Source organism: Scyliorhinus canicula, chromosome 17 (assembly GCF_902713615.1).
Source record: "Scyliorhinus canicula chromosome 17, sScyCan1.1, whole genome shotgun sequence".
Taxonomy (NCBI): domain Eukaryota; kingdom Metazoa; phylum Chordata; class Chondrichthyes; order Carcharhiniformes; family Scyliorhinidae; genus Scyliorhinus; species Scyliorhinus canicula.
In genome coordinates, this window is record NC_052162.1 from 87,837,703 (window position 1) to 87,855,943 (window position 18,241).

At 42.6% G+C, this 18,241-nt stretch overlaps 1 protein-coding gene across 2 annotated transcripts in view; it reads right to left on the reverse strand.

Annotated features, from left to right (window-relative positions):
• LOC119952492 (ribosomal protein S6 kinase alpha-6) overlaps positions 1-18,241 on the reverse strand; it is a 120,931-nt gene that overhangs the window by 19,546 nt on the left and 83,144 nt on the right. For both annotated transcript variants that reach the window (XM_038776302.1, XM_038776303.1), the window contains 4 exons: positions 16,124-16,188; positions 15,572-15,674; positions 11,234-11,358; positions 10,932-11,054 (listed from right to left, as the gene is read on the reverse strand). In XM_038776302.1, coding sequence (XP_038632230.1) covers positions 10,932-11,054; positions 11,234-11,358; positions 15,572-15,674; positions 16,124-16,188 — 416 coding nt within the window. The remainder of the gene's footprint in view (positions 1-10,931; positions 11,055-11,233; positions 11,359-15,571; positions 15,675-16,123; positions 16,189-18,241) is intronic.

Below are 18,241 nucleotides of genomic sequence, written 5' to 3' on the forward strand. Positions count from 1 at the left end.
CCAATCAGCGATGGCCTCCAGCCTGGTATCCTCCGGTCTCCCTGTGGCTCCTCCCATCACATACCCTGCCATCTCTCAGGAGGCCATTCAACACGCCCCGCACACACACCACCAGCCGCAACAGGTGCCCCACACCACCAGAGCCTGTACCTCAGACACCCCGCTGGTAACGTGACCTGGATCGGGTGCTGGATCCCTCTCCAGTCCAAACATCCACTCTCTGGTTGTGGGCATGTCCCCAGTGCTAAGACCCAGCTCTGGGGTGTGTGGATGTTCTTTTTGCCTCTGTGGTGTTGAAGCCTCCGGTGTTCAGGCCTCATCGTCTAATTGGGATTCGAGGCAGTAATTCTCTCCTGCGATATGGCATGTGCACCCACGGGAATCCACTTGGGGATGTGAAGTGTTCACATGACTACAATCGCCAATTCAGCCGTGCACCCGGAGGCCGCCATGGTCAGTGGGAGAGATAGGAACCCATTATGGGTACAGACGATCCAGGGGGTGGCTTGGCAGGCCCGCGGGCACTGCCAACCCCCACCCACCCCCCGCCCCCAGGGCTCTCCCTCTCCTCTCTCAAGTGGGAAGGGTTTCTCCATTGCTTAGACTCCAGTAACCACTGCCTGACCAGGTGCTTGATTGTCACGATTCATTCGATAGACTGAGGTCACATACCCGGGGCAGAGAGTCAAACATGCCCCCCACCCCACATAATTAAATCGTCTCAGTGACACAAATAACCTTTTTGGCTCCGATTTTGTATTTTATGGCACAGCAGAAACGATAGCTATTTACGATATTGCTGCCTTCCCCCTCCTCCCAACCACTCACCCCATTAGTTATACACCTCGTAAGTTGTAAACTTTCTGCCTGCACATTGCAGTTCTCAATAAGCAGGCTGAAAGTTACAACTCCATGACGGTGGCACATTTTTCTCTCTCAAGCACAGAATTCCATCAGCCACGGATAAGTTAAGCACTCAACATCCGGTTTACATCTCCAACTGAAGCCCCAGGCTCCAAACAGAAGCTCTATCCACTTCATCCTCCCATTTTCATTTCAGATTATTTAATTATCAAACCCATTCACCAACAATCGAGCTCATTGTAAAATTATGCTCAGTTATCTTATGGAGTGTATGTATTTTGCTTCATATTCCAAGCCAAAACATTTTCTATTAGTAGCACATAACTGGTTTTTGTAAAACTGATATTAATCAGCTTACTACAGAACAGCAAGCAACTCAATGAAAGTGTTAAGTGACCTGGAAATAAAAATTATGATTAAACTGAGCTAGTCATAGTTCCTTATATAGAAAACATTAGAATGAAGGCTTTATAGAAAACTCTTCTGAACTCAAATTAACATCACTTGCAACATTATTACTGGATTGGGCCTGATGCATATCAGGAGTGCGTATGGAATTTGATGTCAATAACTCAATGCACTGCCTGCTGGGAGGGAAGGGTGTGGAATAAGTGGATCATAAGTCTAAACAAAGACTGAAAGAAGGATCAAAGTTTATCTGAAAATAACATAGTTGAGCATAACAAAGCAGCAAATGCCACAACAGGGCTGCATGATGGCACAGTGGTTAGCACTGCTGCCTCAGAGCTCCAGGAACCAGCCTCGAGTGACTGCCTGCGAGGAGTTTGCACATTCTGCTCGTGTCCACGTGGGCTTCCTCCGGGTGCTCCGGTTTCCTCACACAGACGAAAGATGTTCAGGTTAGGTGGATTGGCCATGCTAAATTGTCCATTAGTGCCCAAAAGGTTAAGTGGGGTGGGGACATGTGGGGATTTGGACATAAGTAGGGTGCTCTTTCCAAAGTCCGGTGCAGACACAATGGGCCAAATAGTCTTCTACTGCACCGTAGATATTATTATGATTACTAACCAGAGGCAGCACAGAATGTGGCAAGGTGGAGCAGGGTTCTTCAATCTCAAGGTCGCGACCCATGGGTGGGTCACGGAAGGGTATCGATTGCACTCCAGATCGTGGGAAGAAGTCCCCAGCGACTGCAACCGGCTTTTAAGAATGTCAGCCACGGGCAGTACCCGATTGGTTGCGGCGCGTGTTGGTCACCGTGCGTGATTGCGTGGGGCGTGTAGAGAACAGGAGCTGACAGGCTTCCATGCTAACGGTGGAACTCCACCCTGGTGCTTGTCCTCGGTGCACTGCTTGGCTCATCCCCGCCACCAATCGGCAGTATGCGACTTGCGGCTCTGTGGTGAAGCTGTTCCAACGGCCAGCACAACGTCCGTGTAGCACTGGTCGAGAAGTGGTCAGCAGTCTCTGACTGGGGTGGATTCAGCTACTGGACAGTGAGAGGGAAGCCAGGCCAGGTTTGTCGGTGAGGAATACCGATCAAACAAGACCAGTCAATACGGCTAATCCATGTCAACTGGAAGAAACCTACAGTCATCACTTTATGTTGCCACTCTCTGGAGAACAGGAAGTAAGTGCTTTTGGTGAGAATGGAGAAGTAGATTATTTAATGTTTGCAAAGAGCATTGTAGTGAGAAAATACTGTGACATTGTATGTGCTTCAGACAAGTTACTTCATCTCATCGTAAGTCATAGTTTGTAAAGGAGAAAAAAGATTGTACTTCTTACTATTCTTGTTTAAATTTCTAAAGAAATGGGAATATATTTTAAATAAAGTTTGTGTGTAAATGCAAGGTAGCGCAATCTCAACTTGGATGAAGACTCCCAGTTATATCATCTTTCATGGACATTCTAAAGAACTATACAGCCAATTATTCACTTTAAGTGTAGTTACTATTATGATGTAGGACTTTCAATTTGTGCATAGCAAGATCTCACTTGACAACAACCAATCTATTTTAAGATGCCAGTTGAGAGTTAAATGCAAGCAAAACACCTGGGAGAACATCCCTCACTCTTTCCTGAAGAATAAATGAGATATTTTATATCCAGTTAAGATGCAGAAACTGTGCCTCCAATTTTAAACCCAGAGACAGCACCTTTGACAGTGCAGTACTAACGCTGTACTGCATAGGAATGTTAACCCAGGTTTTTTGCTCAAGTTCCCGGGATGAGATTTTAATCCAAAACCTTCTGCCTCAGATACCAGAGTATTACCACGGACATTATGACATTGTTTTTTCTCTCTATAGCTGTGCCACATATTATTGTTCCATATATCAACACCAGAAATGTATTGAATGGAACCAAGAGACAAGTGGACTCTGGAAATAAAGTACTAATTATCAATGGATATGTAACTAACGCTTAATCCTTCCAGAAAATTATTGTGGATGCTTTATGGTGCAATGGTTTCAATAATAGAAAAATGGAAGCTTCCACTCTTCATTACATATTTCAAATTGGGGCTGGTTTAGCTCACAAGGCTAAATCGCTGGTTTTTAAAGCAGACCAAGGCAGGCCAGCAGCACGGTTCGATTCCCGTACCAGCCTCCCTGGACAGGCGCCGGAATGTGGCGACTAGGGGCTTTTCACAGTAACTTCATTGAAGCCTATTCGTGACAATAAGCGATTTTCATTTTTCAAATCCGCTTGGTCTTGAAATCAGGAAAAACAATTATCTCTACTGGCATTATTGCAAGCTTCACTGTGAGCCAATAGGAAACATTAATCAACCATCATCTTAACTAATGGCGATGTGGGAAATACAAGGCAAGTCACTTGCCGATTCCAAGTGTATTAAGGACCAAAAAGCTGGAAGTAGCAGCAGTTAGGTTTCAACAGAACCGCAATTGATACAACTCTGGTTTGATAATGTCTTTCAACAAGTATTCGTGGATCTGAAAGATGCACTGTGCTGTGCCACTGTGGTGGGTAAAATCATGTGATGTAACCAACATTGCAAAGTTAGTTATTTTTGCTCATTTTAAAAAGATGAAATATTTGCTGAGGCTATTAACATTGTTGCCTTTCAAATACAGCATGAAGGAAATAAATGTTTTTTCAAGCAGTTCCAACAAATCCTTCAAGAGGAACAGCACAGCATCAAGAGGATGGTGCCACAACCATATATTCAGCTCTTGCATCACATCGGCGATAAAACATGAGAAACTAAACCAACCCCAAACCAACTAAGCCATTTATCAGGAAATATATTGTGCAAAGAAAAAGGGCAAATTTGTGGACAAAGTTATTAAGGTTTGACAAATTTATTATTACTTTGAGAATGCTAGGAGCACAGTGGTTAAAAAGGAAACAGTAGATGTAGCATATCTGAATTTCAAAATATATCCGATAAAATGACACATACAAGGATATTGCACAAAACCTCATGGTAATTATGGGCTAAATAATGGCCAACAGAAAACAAAGTTGGGATACATTTTTTTCTTTTCTATAAATTTAGAGTACCCACTTGGTTGTGGGGGTGAGACCCATACAAAGACGGGTACAATGTGCAAACTCCACACAGTCAGTGACCCGGGGCTGGGATCGAACCACTGTGCCACCGTGCTGCCCCGGAATTTGGATAAATCATAATGTTTCAAAATGGTGACCACCCTCATCTGTGCCTGTGGTTTACTTTGATACTCATTGTAAAAGTCGACCGTCGATGCCTTAAAAAATCCCTTTAAAAGCGGAGGTCAACTTATCCACTGGGTATCGAAGTGAACCACGGACACAGATGAGGGGGGGTCACCATTTTGAAATGTCATGACTATCTGGCGCAGAGTGCCTGATATCTTAAAATCCACTCCATCTTTGCAACACTGCCCTTATCACCTGCTTGTTCCCTCACATTCAGTTAGAGTAAAACACTAATTTGTGGAGTAGAAAATTGAGGCTAACAACTAATGCAAATATAGCATGTCATAGCCGAAAAGGCTACGTATACACAATATATGTAAAAACACGACTTTTGGGGCTGGAAAAATGGCCTTTGGCGCCACAATTTATGGTCGGTCGTTTTTAGGTTGGTAACTAACTAGTGAGGAACCCCTGGGACCAGTACTGGACCCTCACCTATTTACAATGCGTATTAATTACTTCAATGACGGGACCGAGTGTATTGTAGCTAAATTTACTGACCATAGAAAGATAGATGGGAAAGCAAGTTGTGAGGAGGACTCAGAGTCTAAAAAGGGATAAAGATAGTTAAGTTAGTGGATAAATATTTGACATCTATAGAATATAATGTTGGATAATGTGATTGGAGGATAAGAACAACAGAAAAACAAAATATTATTTAAATGGCAAGATATTACTGAATATTGCAGAGCAAATTGTCTTCGTTCATGAAGCAGAAAAAGTCAGCATGTAGGTAAAGCAAATAATTCGGAACACCAATGGAATGTTGGCTTTTATTGCATGGGGGTTGGAGTATAAGAGTAGGGAAGTCTTGCTACGACTGTACAGAAAGTTGGTAAGATCACACAGAGAGCACTGTTTACAGTTGGTAAGGTCACACCGAGCGTACTGCTTCCAGTTTGATGTCCTTACTTAAAGGAGGTGGGGCAGAGGCGGGTGGGAGCGGTGATATATTTGCATTTCAGGCAGTTCAGAAAAGGAAGGGGATGCCTTTTGATGAGAGGCTGAGCGGGTTGGGTCTATACTCATTGGACATCAGGAGAATAAGGGTGATCTTATTGAAACATATCAGATATGGCTTGACAAGAGTAGATACTAACAGGATGCTTCATGAGGAATCTAGAACCAGGAAACATAGTTATTGGAAGTTGCTCATTTAAGACACACAAATCAGGAGGGAACATTTCGTTGAGAATCATGATTCTGCAATTATCTAGCCCAGACAGCCATGGAGGCTGAGACAGTTTGAATTTGTTTAACTACAGAGGCATTGATGGTTAAGGAAATCAGGTAGGAAAGTGGAGGTAAGGTCAAGATGAGACCAGCTATGATCTTAAGATCATAAGACATTGAAGCATAATTAGGCCATTCAGCCCATCGAGTCTGCTCTGCCATTCATGGCCGACGTGTTTCTCATCCCCATTCGCCTGCCTTCTCCTCATAACCCCGGATCCCCTTATTAATCAAGAGCCTATTTATCTCTGTCTTGAAGACATTCAAGTGACTTGGCCTCCACAGCCTTCTGCAACAATGAGTTCCACAAATCCACCACCCTCTGGCTGAAGAAATTCCTCCTCATTTCAGTTTTAAAGGATCGTCGCTTCAGTCTGAGGCTGTGCCCTCGGCCTCTAGTATTTCCTACTAGTGGAAATATCCTCTCCACGTTCACTCCATCTAGGCCTCTCAGTATTCTGCACATATATTGAATGACAGGCAGACTCAAACGCTTGTATGTTCTATTGCTTATTTCTTACGTTCAATCAACTCATTGGAGCCTTCTAGGAAAGGAAGGCAATTTCTGCCTAAAATGAGATGTACCAGTTTTCGGGAATAAATTAGAGTTGTTCGAGACAGATGTTACAGTGAGAATGTTCCTTCAACTCCGGAAGTTTACAGAGCAGGTGCTATCAACAGGGATTTCTTACTGGTATTATTCTATTAACTTGCTATGCAACCAGTTCAGTCACATTTTGATGATAGCCCCATCGAGCTTGCATTGCTCGACTCTGAACAGAGGAGATTCTTCAATTGTAACTTTTCACTCACAGGCCAATGCACTCCAAAGCACGAATCTAGAAGAATTAATAATTCTGAGTAAGCTGGTTCACACAAGCACAGAGTATCCAACATTTAAAATCGTCATGATTGCGACCGTAAAATGTTCGACCATGTCCAGACAATCTATTTTCTGTAATGGGCATCTCTGTCAATGGCAGAATTCATTGATTATTGCTAGATGTGCTTGAGAAGTATTGAACCACCTTCCTGAATCATTATCTGCCTTGTGTGGTGAAGTTGTCCTCACAATACCACATGGTGGAGCAAGCCATGATTTTGAATAACAAAGTTAAAAGTCCGAATCAGAGCGGAGTACAATTTAAAGGAGAAGGGAACTTCATAGAATTTAGAACATAGAACAGTACAGCACAGAACAGGCCCTTCGGCCCTCAATGTTGTGCCGAGCAATGATCACCCTACTCAAACCCACGTATCCACCCTATACCCGTAACCCAACAACCCCCCCTTAACCTTACTTTTTAGGACACTATGGCCAATTTAGCATGGCCAATCCACCTAACCCGCACATCTTTGGACTGTGGGAGGAAACCGGAGCACCCGGAGGTAACCCACGCACACACGGGGAGGACGTGCAGACTCCGCACAGACAGTGACCCAGCCGGGAATCGAACCTGGAACCCTGGAGCTGTGAAGCATTTATGCTAACCACCATGCTACCGTGCTGCCCCCATTTACTGTGCAGAAGGAGGCCATTCGGCCCATCGAGTCTGCACCGGCTCTTGGAAAGAGCACCCTACCCGAGGTCAACACCTCCACCCTATCCCCATAACCCAGTAACCCCACCCAAGCCGGAATCGAACCTGGGACCCTGGAGCTGTGAAGCAATTATGCTATCCACAATGCTACCGTGCTGCCCACGGAAGTAGAGTTTCCATGTACCTACTAGCTTTCACTTTTGTTACCTCGACCATTCAAACTCCTGCCTGGTCGCCCACATTCTACCATCCGTAACCTTGAAGTCATCCAAAACGCTGCTGTTTGTGTCTTAACAGGCAGCAAATTCTGTTCCCCTATCATCTCGGTGCTCGCTGACCTACACTGGCTCCTGTTCAAGCAATTTCTTAATTTAAAAATTATCCTTGTTTTATAATCCATCCATGGCTGTCTTCTTTCCTAGCTCTGTAATCTCTTCCCGCCACCCCCCCACACAACACTGGGAGATATCAGTACTCCTCGAATTATGGCCTCCTGTATATCTCCGATTGTAATTTTTCCACCATTGCCTTCAGTTGCCTAGGCTCCAAACGCTGGAATACTCTCCCAAAACGTCTCTGCCACTCTACCTCGTTTTGCTCCTTTAAGGCACATCCAGAAAACTTACCTTCTTGATTTAAAATAAAGGTTGGCTTTCAGAAACTGGAGGCTAAAAGTCAGCATGACACAACGTCCCTGTAAATTAAGTGAACATTGAAGGGGAAATGACATCTGGGAACTAGGGAAGAGTGAAATGAAATGAAAATGAAAATCGCTTATTGTCACGAGTAGGCTTCAAATGAAGTTACTGTGAAAAGCCCCTAGTCGCCACATTCCGGCGCCTGTTCGGGTAGGCTGTTACGGGAATCGAACCGTGCTGCTGGCTTGCTTTGGTCTGCTTTCAAAGCCAGCGATTAGCTCTGTGAGCTAAACAGCCCCTGCGCGCTGTAGTGAAGAGAATGGAAGCCCAATCGAGAGAATGATTGTTAAAATAATTTCTAGAGAAGTAGTTCCATTTATTCTACTGTAATAAACCCAAATATTTACCCCTCTTTAGTTCGCAAGTTAGGAATTCAGTCCCTGACTAACCTAGGGCCTCTTGTCCAGTCAGGAAATGGCCAGGTATGTGCAGTTCAGTTTTCTTTTTAAATTTCCTTTAGGCCGAGGACAAACTTTGTGCACCTCCACAGAAGGGAAAAGAGAAAGCAGCGTGAAGAGGCGGATCAGATTATCTGAGATGGAGCACCATGATCTGGTAGGTTCCCCAGGGAGAACATGGAAGGGAGAGAGAGGTCCCAAATCAGACAGAGGTCACAAAAAGCAGTCTAAGGCTAGGGATAAAAGCCAGAGGACAGGAATAGATCGCTTAAGTAAATATAAAGAAATGGGAAGAATAATAGGCTTCAAATTCAACACAGACATACAGACAGTGGGTAGCACTGTTGCTTCACAGCTGCAGGGTTCCAGGTTCGATTCCCGGCTTGGGTCACTGTCTGTGTGGAGTGTGCACTTTCTCCCCGTGTCTGCGTGGGTTTCTCCCACAAGTCCCGAAAGACGTGCTGTTAGGTGAATTGGATATTCTGAATTCTCCCTCTGTGTACCAGAACTCCACCGCAATGATGACTAGGGGCTTGTCACAGTAACTTCATTGTAGTATTAATGTAAGCCTACTTGTGACAATAAAGATTATTATTAATTGAAAGTAGGCATGAAAGGAGCCTTGAAGCTCCGAGAAGGCAAGCAAAGATTGATGACTCTATGTTGCAGGCCGTCAGGGCAATGGTACCCCTTAGGTTTCACAGACTGACTCAGAATGTGACAACCATCTGGATGGGTTGTTGAGAAATCCATGGAATAGGTCTTGGTTGCATCCGTCATCTATTGTGCTGTGTAGGGTATCCAAACACAGTTTGCCTGTTAATTCACATGTACTTTCCATTTACCTGATGTGAGAGTACATAATATATATTGTAAATTGTTTTATCTTTCTGAACTTGCATAGTAAAGTTGATTCTAGTATTTTGCAAACCCGTGGAATTATGTGGCTTGATTCACTTGGTAAGCATCTTGAATCTCAAACTTCATTTACTTTAAACAAAACATTTTTGGTCACTAATCAAATCTCCCCACACAACTCGGGGTCTGATCAAGGTTCGGAACAGCTTCTAGTCTTTTTGAGATTAAAACTCTATTTATTGTCATTCTCCCTATAATAATTCAACAGAGTAGCATGGTGACTCAGTGGTTAGCACCGTTTCTTCAAGGCGCCAAGGACCTGGGTTCGATCCCGGCCCCGGGTCACTGTCCATGTGGAGTTTGCACATTCTCCCCCGTCTACGTGGGTCTCACCTTCACAATCCAAAGATGTGCAGGGTAGGTGGATTGGCCACGTTGCTTCCCTATTCAACTTGTCACTGCTACTCATGATAATCCCACGTGCTGCCTCTCTCAACTCACCACTTATTTTCCCAAACCGATCACTTCAATTTGCTGCTTTTTCAGACACCATTTCCCTTTATCCCCCCCACGCACATTTGCATTAGCTGCCTCCCTCCCGTTCATCACCTCTCAACTCACCACTTCCACGCTGATCCCAGTGACCATCGTTCTCGCAGACCCTTCTGCTCAGCATATCACTGCCTCCCTCTTGTTCACCTTTACCCTCTCCAAAACTAAGCTCGGGCGAGGAGTCTGCCGAAGGAAGGGAACGGGCGAGGAAATGAGAGGCACTGAGTGGGAAGGTAGGGAGGGAAGCAGCGAGCATGAGGGGTCAGGGAGGGAAGACGCGAGCAGGATGGAGGTGAGGAGGAAATGCAGTGAGATGGAGGGCAGCCAGAAGGGCAGCAAGCAGGTTTGGAATAGAGGTGATCAGCAGGAGAGCTGGCAAATGGAAAGTGTGGGGAATGAAGCAGCAAGACGTGAAAGGGAGGACCGGAAAGCACAAGGAAGGCAATAGGGAGAATTCGTCAAATAACAAAAATCTAATCTTTCTGGGTGATGGGATTTTACCCCCATACTACCACTGAGACAAATGGAATATATTACGCACAATATAGCCAATTCACAATTATTCTGTGTTACCTATTACTTGGATGTTGACACAATAGTTTAGAAAACCTGACATTAGAAAGGAAAGCATTAAACAACAGAAAGTGATCTCATTAAAATAAACTACATTTTTATTCAATAATGTGGGAGTAAAATATAAATAGTTCCGATTTGTAACTTCCAATGACACAAAATATGATAACATTCAGCTTGATTTTACTTGGCAGGCAATAGTAGAACACAAGCAGAAAATTCAAACTGTAACTTATCATATAGGCTTCATGCACGTAAGATTATTTACAGGTGCGATGGAGAAACGTCCCTTTCATCTCCAAACCCTCAATAAGTCACCTTGCAGAAAACGTGTGCTTGTTAAAAATTCTAATGAAGTTATGAAGTGAACCAGCTTATTTTGGAGAGTTTGATTCTAAAACAGGGCAAACAATGTAAAAATGTGTTCCTTTCTCCAAAATGCAGTCAACCACAAAATGGTTCTGTTAAAAACCCACACCATATACATGCCAGTAAATTTTCAGCGCCCCATATCAGGATTAAATGACCAGGCTATCGTTAATTACCTTGACAGCAAACTCCATATTGGTAACTCTATATATACAACGCTTGCAGATTGAGTAGGAGCCAACCCCTATGTCCTCTTTTAGTTCATATCCATCATTGAACTGCATGCTGTTCCCATGCAGCTGTTTCAAACAAAAACAAAACAAATAATCTCTCAGGTTTGATTTTTACACTGACATCAATCCATATTAAAAATATTAAGATTTCTTTTTTTTTTTAAAACATGGAATCTTGCCCAATTAAGTTAGCACGCAAGTTCAGCAACACAATTGCTCAATATTTGGCCTTCTATGCATCATACCTGTACAATAGGGTGTACTGCTGTGAGTGGGTTGCATTGGACTTCTTCTACTCCACTGGTTGCAACAAAACTAAATCCTCTGAAGAGCTGGTGTGCATTAGCACTTGGTGGAATTCCAGGTGAATCTAAACAAAAGGAAAACTTTCAATTATCAACCATTTATTTCCATAATAAAGTTTAGATATTGTAATTATAGTTATGACCATCTCATTGAACTCCTATACTTGTACACGTAACAAAATTCAATGCTCCCGATTTATGAAAATGGCAAGTTAATATGACACATTGTCCGCAGATTAAAAGCTATCTGGAGAACAAAATGGTACTTTTCTGTTCAAGCAACGGCGTAGTGTCACTTGAGATTTCAAGCATGGTACAAATCACACATTCTAAAACAAATGCATGTTCTGTTGTCTGTGAAGAACTTCCGTAAGATTGTCAAGAGCTATCATGCAACTGTCAAGACAGGGATCGATAATGACCAATGGCTCGCTATCACTGATCCCAATTTAAAGGTTTGGGCCCTGAAATTACAGTGTGGGAAGTTAGCACCCACACCCTTTATTCACTCAGATTAAGTTCCTTTGCCAGAGACGTTGACTAGTTTGTTTCAAATGGATTAACAGCTCTGCCAATACAGTGAGGTAGAGAATCCTGTAGAAATTCAGAAAGGGGTTGACAGTTTGACTTTAGGATATTCATCTATCTGTATTAACAACATGCTCTCTAATATGAACCCAGAAACACTTCCTTCCGTATTCATATGCAAAAATACATACACGATGAGTAGGAAGATATGAAGGCAGATAGGATTCATTTTTAAACTGCTTCTGAGGGATTGGGTTCCTTAGACACAAATCCCTAACTTTATTCTTCCCCAAATAAATCCACAAAACCTTCCAAACCAACGAACACTTCCAGCTAGAAGGCCAAGAGCAGCAGAAATCTGCGAACTCCATCACCTGGAGGTTCCCCTCCCCAGTCACTTAGCATCCCGACTTGGAAATATGTCGCCGTTTACTTCACTGTGGCTTGTGCAAAATCCTGGAACTCCCTCCCTGAACAGCACAGTGGGTGTACCTACACCTCAGAGACTGCAGTGGCTCAAGTAGGCAACGCATCATCACCTTCTAAAGAAAGTTTTAAAGCTAACAAAGCATCCGTGTCGGCTATGTAACCCCTCAAGCCTATTCCACCATTCAACATGATAATGGCTGATGTGTAACCATGCTGGTCTTGGTCCCATATCCCTTAGTGCCATTAAGTCAACAAAAATCTATAAATTTTAAATTTAAAAATTACTCAAGCATTAATTGTCTCAAATGTCTGGCTCTAATTTTAGTTCTAGAATCCCCAACCAACCAACGGAAATAATTTCCATCTATTTTGTGTTCCACTTGATATCTTGAAAACTTCAATCAAATCACTCAGTCACTTTCTAATTTCAAGGGAACCCAACCCAAGTTGGTATAATCTATCCTCGTTGCTTCACCCTTAAAAGTCCAATTATCATTTGATTAACTCCACAATGCAGACCCTTCAAGACCAATATATCTTTGGTAAGGTGTGGTGCTCAAAAATGATGGCCTAATTTGCTGCCACTGAAATTCTTGGGTCACAGTTTTGCCAACTAAATCCAGTAATGGCTCACTGTAATTTTACACAACCATCTGTCCTGCCTAGATTACTGCCTATACTTATGTCATCAGAAAAAATTTGATCTGTGACTTCTGATCCTTTCATCTAAGCTATTAATGAATACATTAATCAATACTCAAGGTCCCAAAACAGATTTTTATGGAAACAGTCACATCCTGTCAATTCGAGTATCTGCCATTTCCTCAAGCTGGACTGCACAGTCAATTTTCTAACTACAGAAATTACAGCACAGGAGCAGGCCATTCGACCGGTCGTGTCTGTGCTAGCTTTCTCTGCCTTCTCCCCCTTGCCTAGTACATTCTTCCTTTACAGCTAATAATCCAATTCCCTCTTTAATGCCTCAATTGAACCCGTCTCTACCCCAAACCCAGGCAGTGAACTAAAGATCTTAACCACTCACTGCGTAATAAAACAATTTTCCTCATGTCACCATTGCTTCTTTTGCCAATTATCTTAAATGTCTGTCCTCTAGTTTTTGATCCTTCTGCCAATAGGAGCAATGTCTCCCCATCTACTCAGTCCATGCCCCTCTTTATTTTGAATTCCTCTATCAAATCTCCGCTCAACCTGTTCATAAAATCGCTACAGTGCAGGAGGGCTTTCGGCCCATCAAGTCTGTACTGACCTTTTGAAAGAGCACCCCAACCAGGCCCAATTCCTCACTCTATTCCCGCCTGTAACCCCACCTAACCGTTGGATACTAGACGGGCAATTTAACACGGCCAATCCACCAAAGCGGCACATCCTTGCCTGAGGGGGTAAGTTGGAGCATCCTGAGGAAACATGCACACAGACTTGTACCACAAATTCTCTTTGGAACACCCCTCACTGATCTTTTATAATTTTACCTAAGTAGGTTTTCCCAATTTAAGCTGTTACATTCCATTGAAGTCAGCCTTAACCAAACCTTAGCAACTGTTTAATGTTTCTCCTTTTCAAAGATTACATTGAACTCAATCATATTACAATTATTATCTGATAAAATGTCCACATTCTATTAGGTTGTTAACCAAATCTAATTAATTACTAATGACTATTTTCAATATGGCCTAAATTCTAGGTCAAATTACTGCAGAAAACTATCCCAGAGGTTCCCTACCCTTTTGACACATGTTTTTATATTTATCCCAAATGATATGAAAGTTAAAGTTCCCTATTAAAACTTACATGCTTGTCCAATCTTAGCATTTATACAAGTAGCTATTTATAAAACAGCCATTAGGGGGCTGTACAGAACTTTAGCTACAGTATAAAATCCTTTCTTATTTCTTAATTCTATCCACTGCTTGCATCTTATTATATCCTCTGTTATCACTGAAGAGATCCAATCCTTAATCATCAGGGCTATTCCGTCTAATTTATCCTTTCTGCTATGACGCTAGTTCAGTCGGAGCATGTCTTAACTGTATATTTCCTCCCTGTCCCAATATTTTTGCTTTGTCCTCCACAGAATCCATAGATGCAGAAGGAGCACATTTAGCCCATCGAGTCTGCACCAACCCTCCCCAAAAGAGGGCCGACCTAGGCCCACACCCCCACCCTATCCCTGTCACCCCGTGCATTGATCACAGCCAATCCACCTAACTCGCACATCTTTGGACTGCGGGAGGAAACTAGAGCACCCGGAGAAAATGTACAAACTCCACAGTCACCCAAGACCAGAATCAAGCCTGGGTCCCTGGCGCTGTGAGGCAGCAGTGCTAATCATTGTGTCACCGTGCCTATAGCTGTTTGGTACCAAATCTGCTCAGCAGAGACTTCAAACCAGAATGAGAAAAGGATATATTTTAGAGGAGTTTAATTTCAGACATGATTTTAGAAGATTAAGAAATAATGCAGCTCATTCTCCCAAAAACTTTGTGGATTCTGTTAATTTGAGGGTGACCATTCATAGGAGGAGCTGAGTTCATTCAAAGCTTTTGCTGGCCTGATGCAAGTCTGATACTGTGATTTAACCACTTTAAATTTGAAGATAGCTTTCCTCTTCAGTTAGCTTCCTGTGAATATTCCACAGAAATCAGGTAACATGTGCATGGCACCAAGCCACCACCGATTAACAGGTACAGGAGGCACCAGCCCTGACAGCTAATAAAGCTTTACTTTAACTTATTATACAAACCTAAAGGTTTATTTTAAAACATCGGAGTTGAATACATTTATATATTACGAACAAAAAAAATCATGTGAAAAGGTCATCTTAAGAGATCATCTTAAATATTCATGCATGCTCTATGATTTGAACAATCCAATAAGTTTAATGAATATTGTAAAGTGCATAAAGTTAAATCATATTTAATTCTCAACATAAAATACTATGGGCAGCACGGTGGCGCAGTGAGTAGCACAGCTGCCTCATGGCGCCGAGGTCCAGGTTTGATCCCGGCTCTGGGTCACTGTCCGTGTGGAGTTTGTACATTCTCCCCGTATTTGTGTGGGTTTCGCACTCACAACCCAAAGATGTGCAGGCAAGGTGGATTGACCATGCTAAAATTGCTCTTTAATTGGAAAAATGAATTGGGTACTCTAAATTTTTTTTAAAACATAAAACACTATGGTTATCGGAGGGAGATGACACTTCCTTCAATAGCCATGACATTGATCTTCATAGACGACTCATTTTGTTTTTGGGAAAGTGATGAGCTAAGTTTTCACACAATACATAGTGACAATTATCTTTACCTTTTGGTGTTTTAGCTGTAAATTCTGGATCAAAGCAGAAAGTGTCTTCTGGTTTACCAGAAGCAGGTTTAAATGGAGGTTGAATTTCTTTTCTGACCAGTTTCTGAGAAAAAGAGAATGCTTCATTTTTACATGTCTCGGTCACTTTATTTTGAATGACAATGCAGACAATTATAAATACCCAAGTATGTTACTTTGAATTGTTGGTTTTAACATTTATATATATTTTTTTAAATAGGATTTACATAACTGCAACACTCTTTCACAACTTACAGATACAATAGGTGCTAAGTTGTAAAGAGAAGAATTCCTAGGCTTAATTAGCATAAGAGTTACAAAGTCTGTACTACACAATATTTCAGTGGAAATGCTCTAATATCCCAGAAAATGTACAATTTTAAAAAATGTTTTATCAACAGAATTCTTTCGAGCAAGCAATGAATTAAAAGCATGAAAATTTAGATTTTAACTTTGGGTTTTTCAGGAGTAAAAAGCATTACATTTAACAGCTTTGTGACCTTGATCTTGCTTGTTGGAATGGGAAACACCTACATTCCAGTCAATGGTAGCAAAGAATGGATGCCTTTTGATCTCTTCAACTCCATCAGGGCCAGCTCCTACAAGAATTAAGATCATGGGATGTTTATTTGTAGTTTTGGTTGTATGAGGGCAGAGGCCAATCTCCAGCCCAGTACAACAAACTGTTCTTGCAAGTAACATGTACTGGAGCTAAATGAATGCTGCTACATCACTGCACAGTGCTGCAGAAACAGTGCAAAATGGTGAACAGTTTGCATTTTACACAAGCCAACTCAACAATGTGCAGGAATGTAGGACATTAATTACACATCTCAGCACATGTATTTCCAGTGCATATCAGCACTTTAGGAGAAATTCAACTCTAAACAACATTTTTCATTTGATGCACAGTGCTAATACATGGCTGGGTTTCTTCAATGATGTACGGAATTGTACTGTGGCCTTCTCAACAGTCAAAATAGGGAGAAAATAGTTATATTTCGTGACACAAAATGAGAGAGAGATGCGTTTTTCTCTACTGTATCTTAGAACACTATGGAAAAGAACTAGGTTTTCCAATAGTTGCTGACAAATACAGAAAATGTACAATTTCTGCTTTTATTTGGAATTAAATGAAAGACTTTTTTGAAGAGAGAATTTGATTACGTACCTTTTGTTCTGTGCCAAATGTTTCATCAAATTCAAGGTGCCAGTGAAAGAGAGCACAGGCTAAAAATTCAACAGCCCAAAAACGGGCACAGCGATCGCAATGCCAAAGTAATGCACCCGGCACGCAAACTTTGTGACGTCTGCTAACTCAAATATTAGTGGCATGCAGTCCAGTTATAAATGTGCTGGGGAGAAGTTGCAGACCCCAGAATTGGATCCAAAATCACCAAAGGCGAGCACCACTTAATGCTCGCCTGATCTACTTAAAGATAGCTTAACCCTCTTGAAGAAGAGGTACATTCTGGCTGCAGGACGTACTGAAGTCATCAGTGTCTAACCTAGAGGAAGAGTGAAGATGGCGCAATGTGACAGAGAGCAGGTTCCCGATTTTCTGCTGCACTACCCGAGTCCCTGGGTGCACGAGATGGACAGGAGAGATGTCCTGTATTCACCGGGGGGGGGGGGGGGGGGGGGGGGGGGGGGGCAGAAGGCCCTCCACACAAGTACTTAGAAGAGAATGGGAACAGACATCTATAAAGATCAATATTATCGAGGGCCTGGATGTTGAGCTGCAAGAATTTCAATGATCTTCCAAGAGCAATCAAAGTCAGTGAATGTCTTTTCAAATGCCATATCCTTACATTGAACCACTGGCTTCACACACCACTTCATTAGCCCCACACACCATTCCATTCGCCACACACATCTGCCATTCACTCACTTACGATAATTTCTATCATACACAAATTCATATCTCACATTCATAGCTTCACCTCACTCTTATGCACATAGCACTGCTGTAAACCACAGACAGACCCACATCTCTCAGGTTGCACAGTGACTTCACAGTGACCAGGTTCTACAGCAGGTCACCATGAATTTGGGGACTACTCTGCATGACTGAAGGGCTCCTCCAGAGCAGTCCAGGCATGGCACTGTTGCTTCAACACCTGTGGTCACAATTATGTTTCCCTTAACAGCATGGCTCAATGTGTGCATGCAAGCTACATGTGGTACTCACGAGTCAAATGTAAAGCAGAGGCATTGTCAACCAATGGTCACCCTCTGGTTTGACGTGGTGGCTGAAACGTTGAAGAAACAGCAGACCAGCACAGAATGAAAGCCACATGGCAGTTGCCAGGATACCGAGAATTCACCAGCATGATGTGCTGATTGTTACCACATGCCATTGCACATTAAATGAGGGACAGCCTTTGTGATTGGACTATATCTCAACAGTGAGATGTGGAACCTGCAAAGTCAAATGTTTGCACCACAAGGAGGTTTTCTATCATGCCAAAGTCACATGTATGGTCCACCTGTTTCTCTTAGGTCAGAGAACACAAACTTCCTAATGTACTCTCCACTTCTGGCAGAGAGAGTTTCTGACAGCTCTCTGATGAACAGTGGAGAGTGAACTGGGAAATGTTGCCTGCTCCAGCCTGAAAAGATTCCAGTGTGAAGAAATGCAACTTCAGAGCC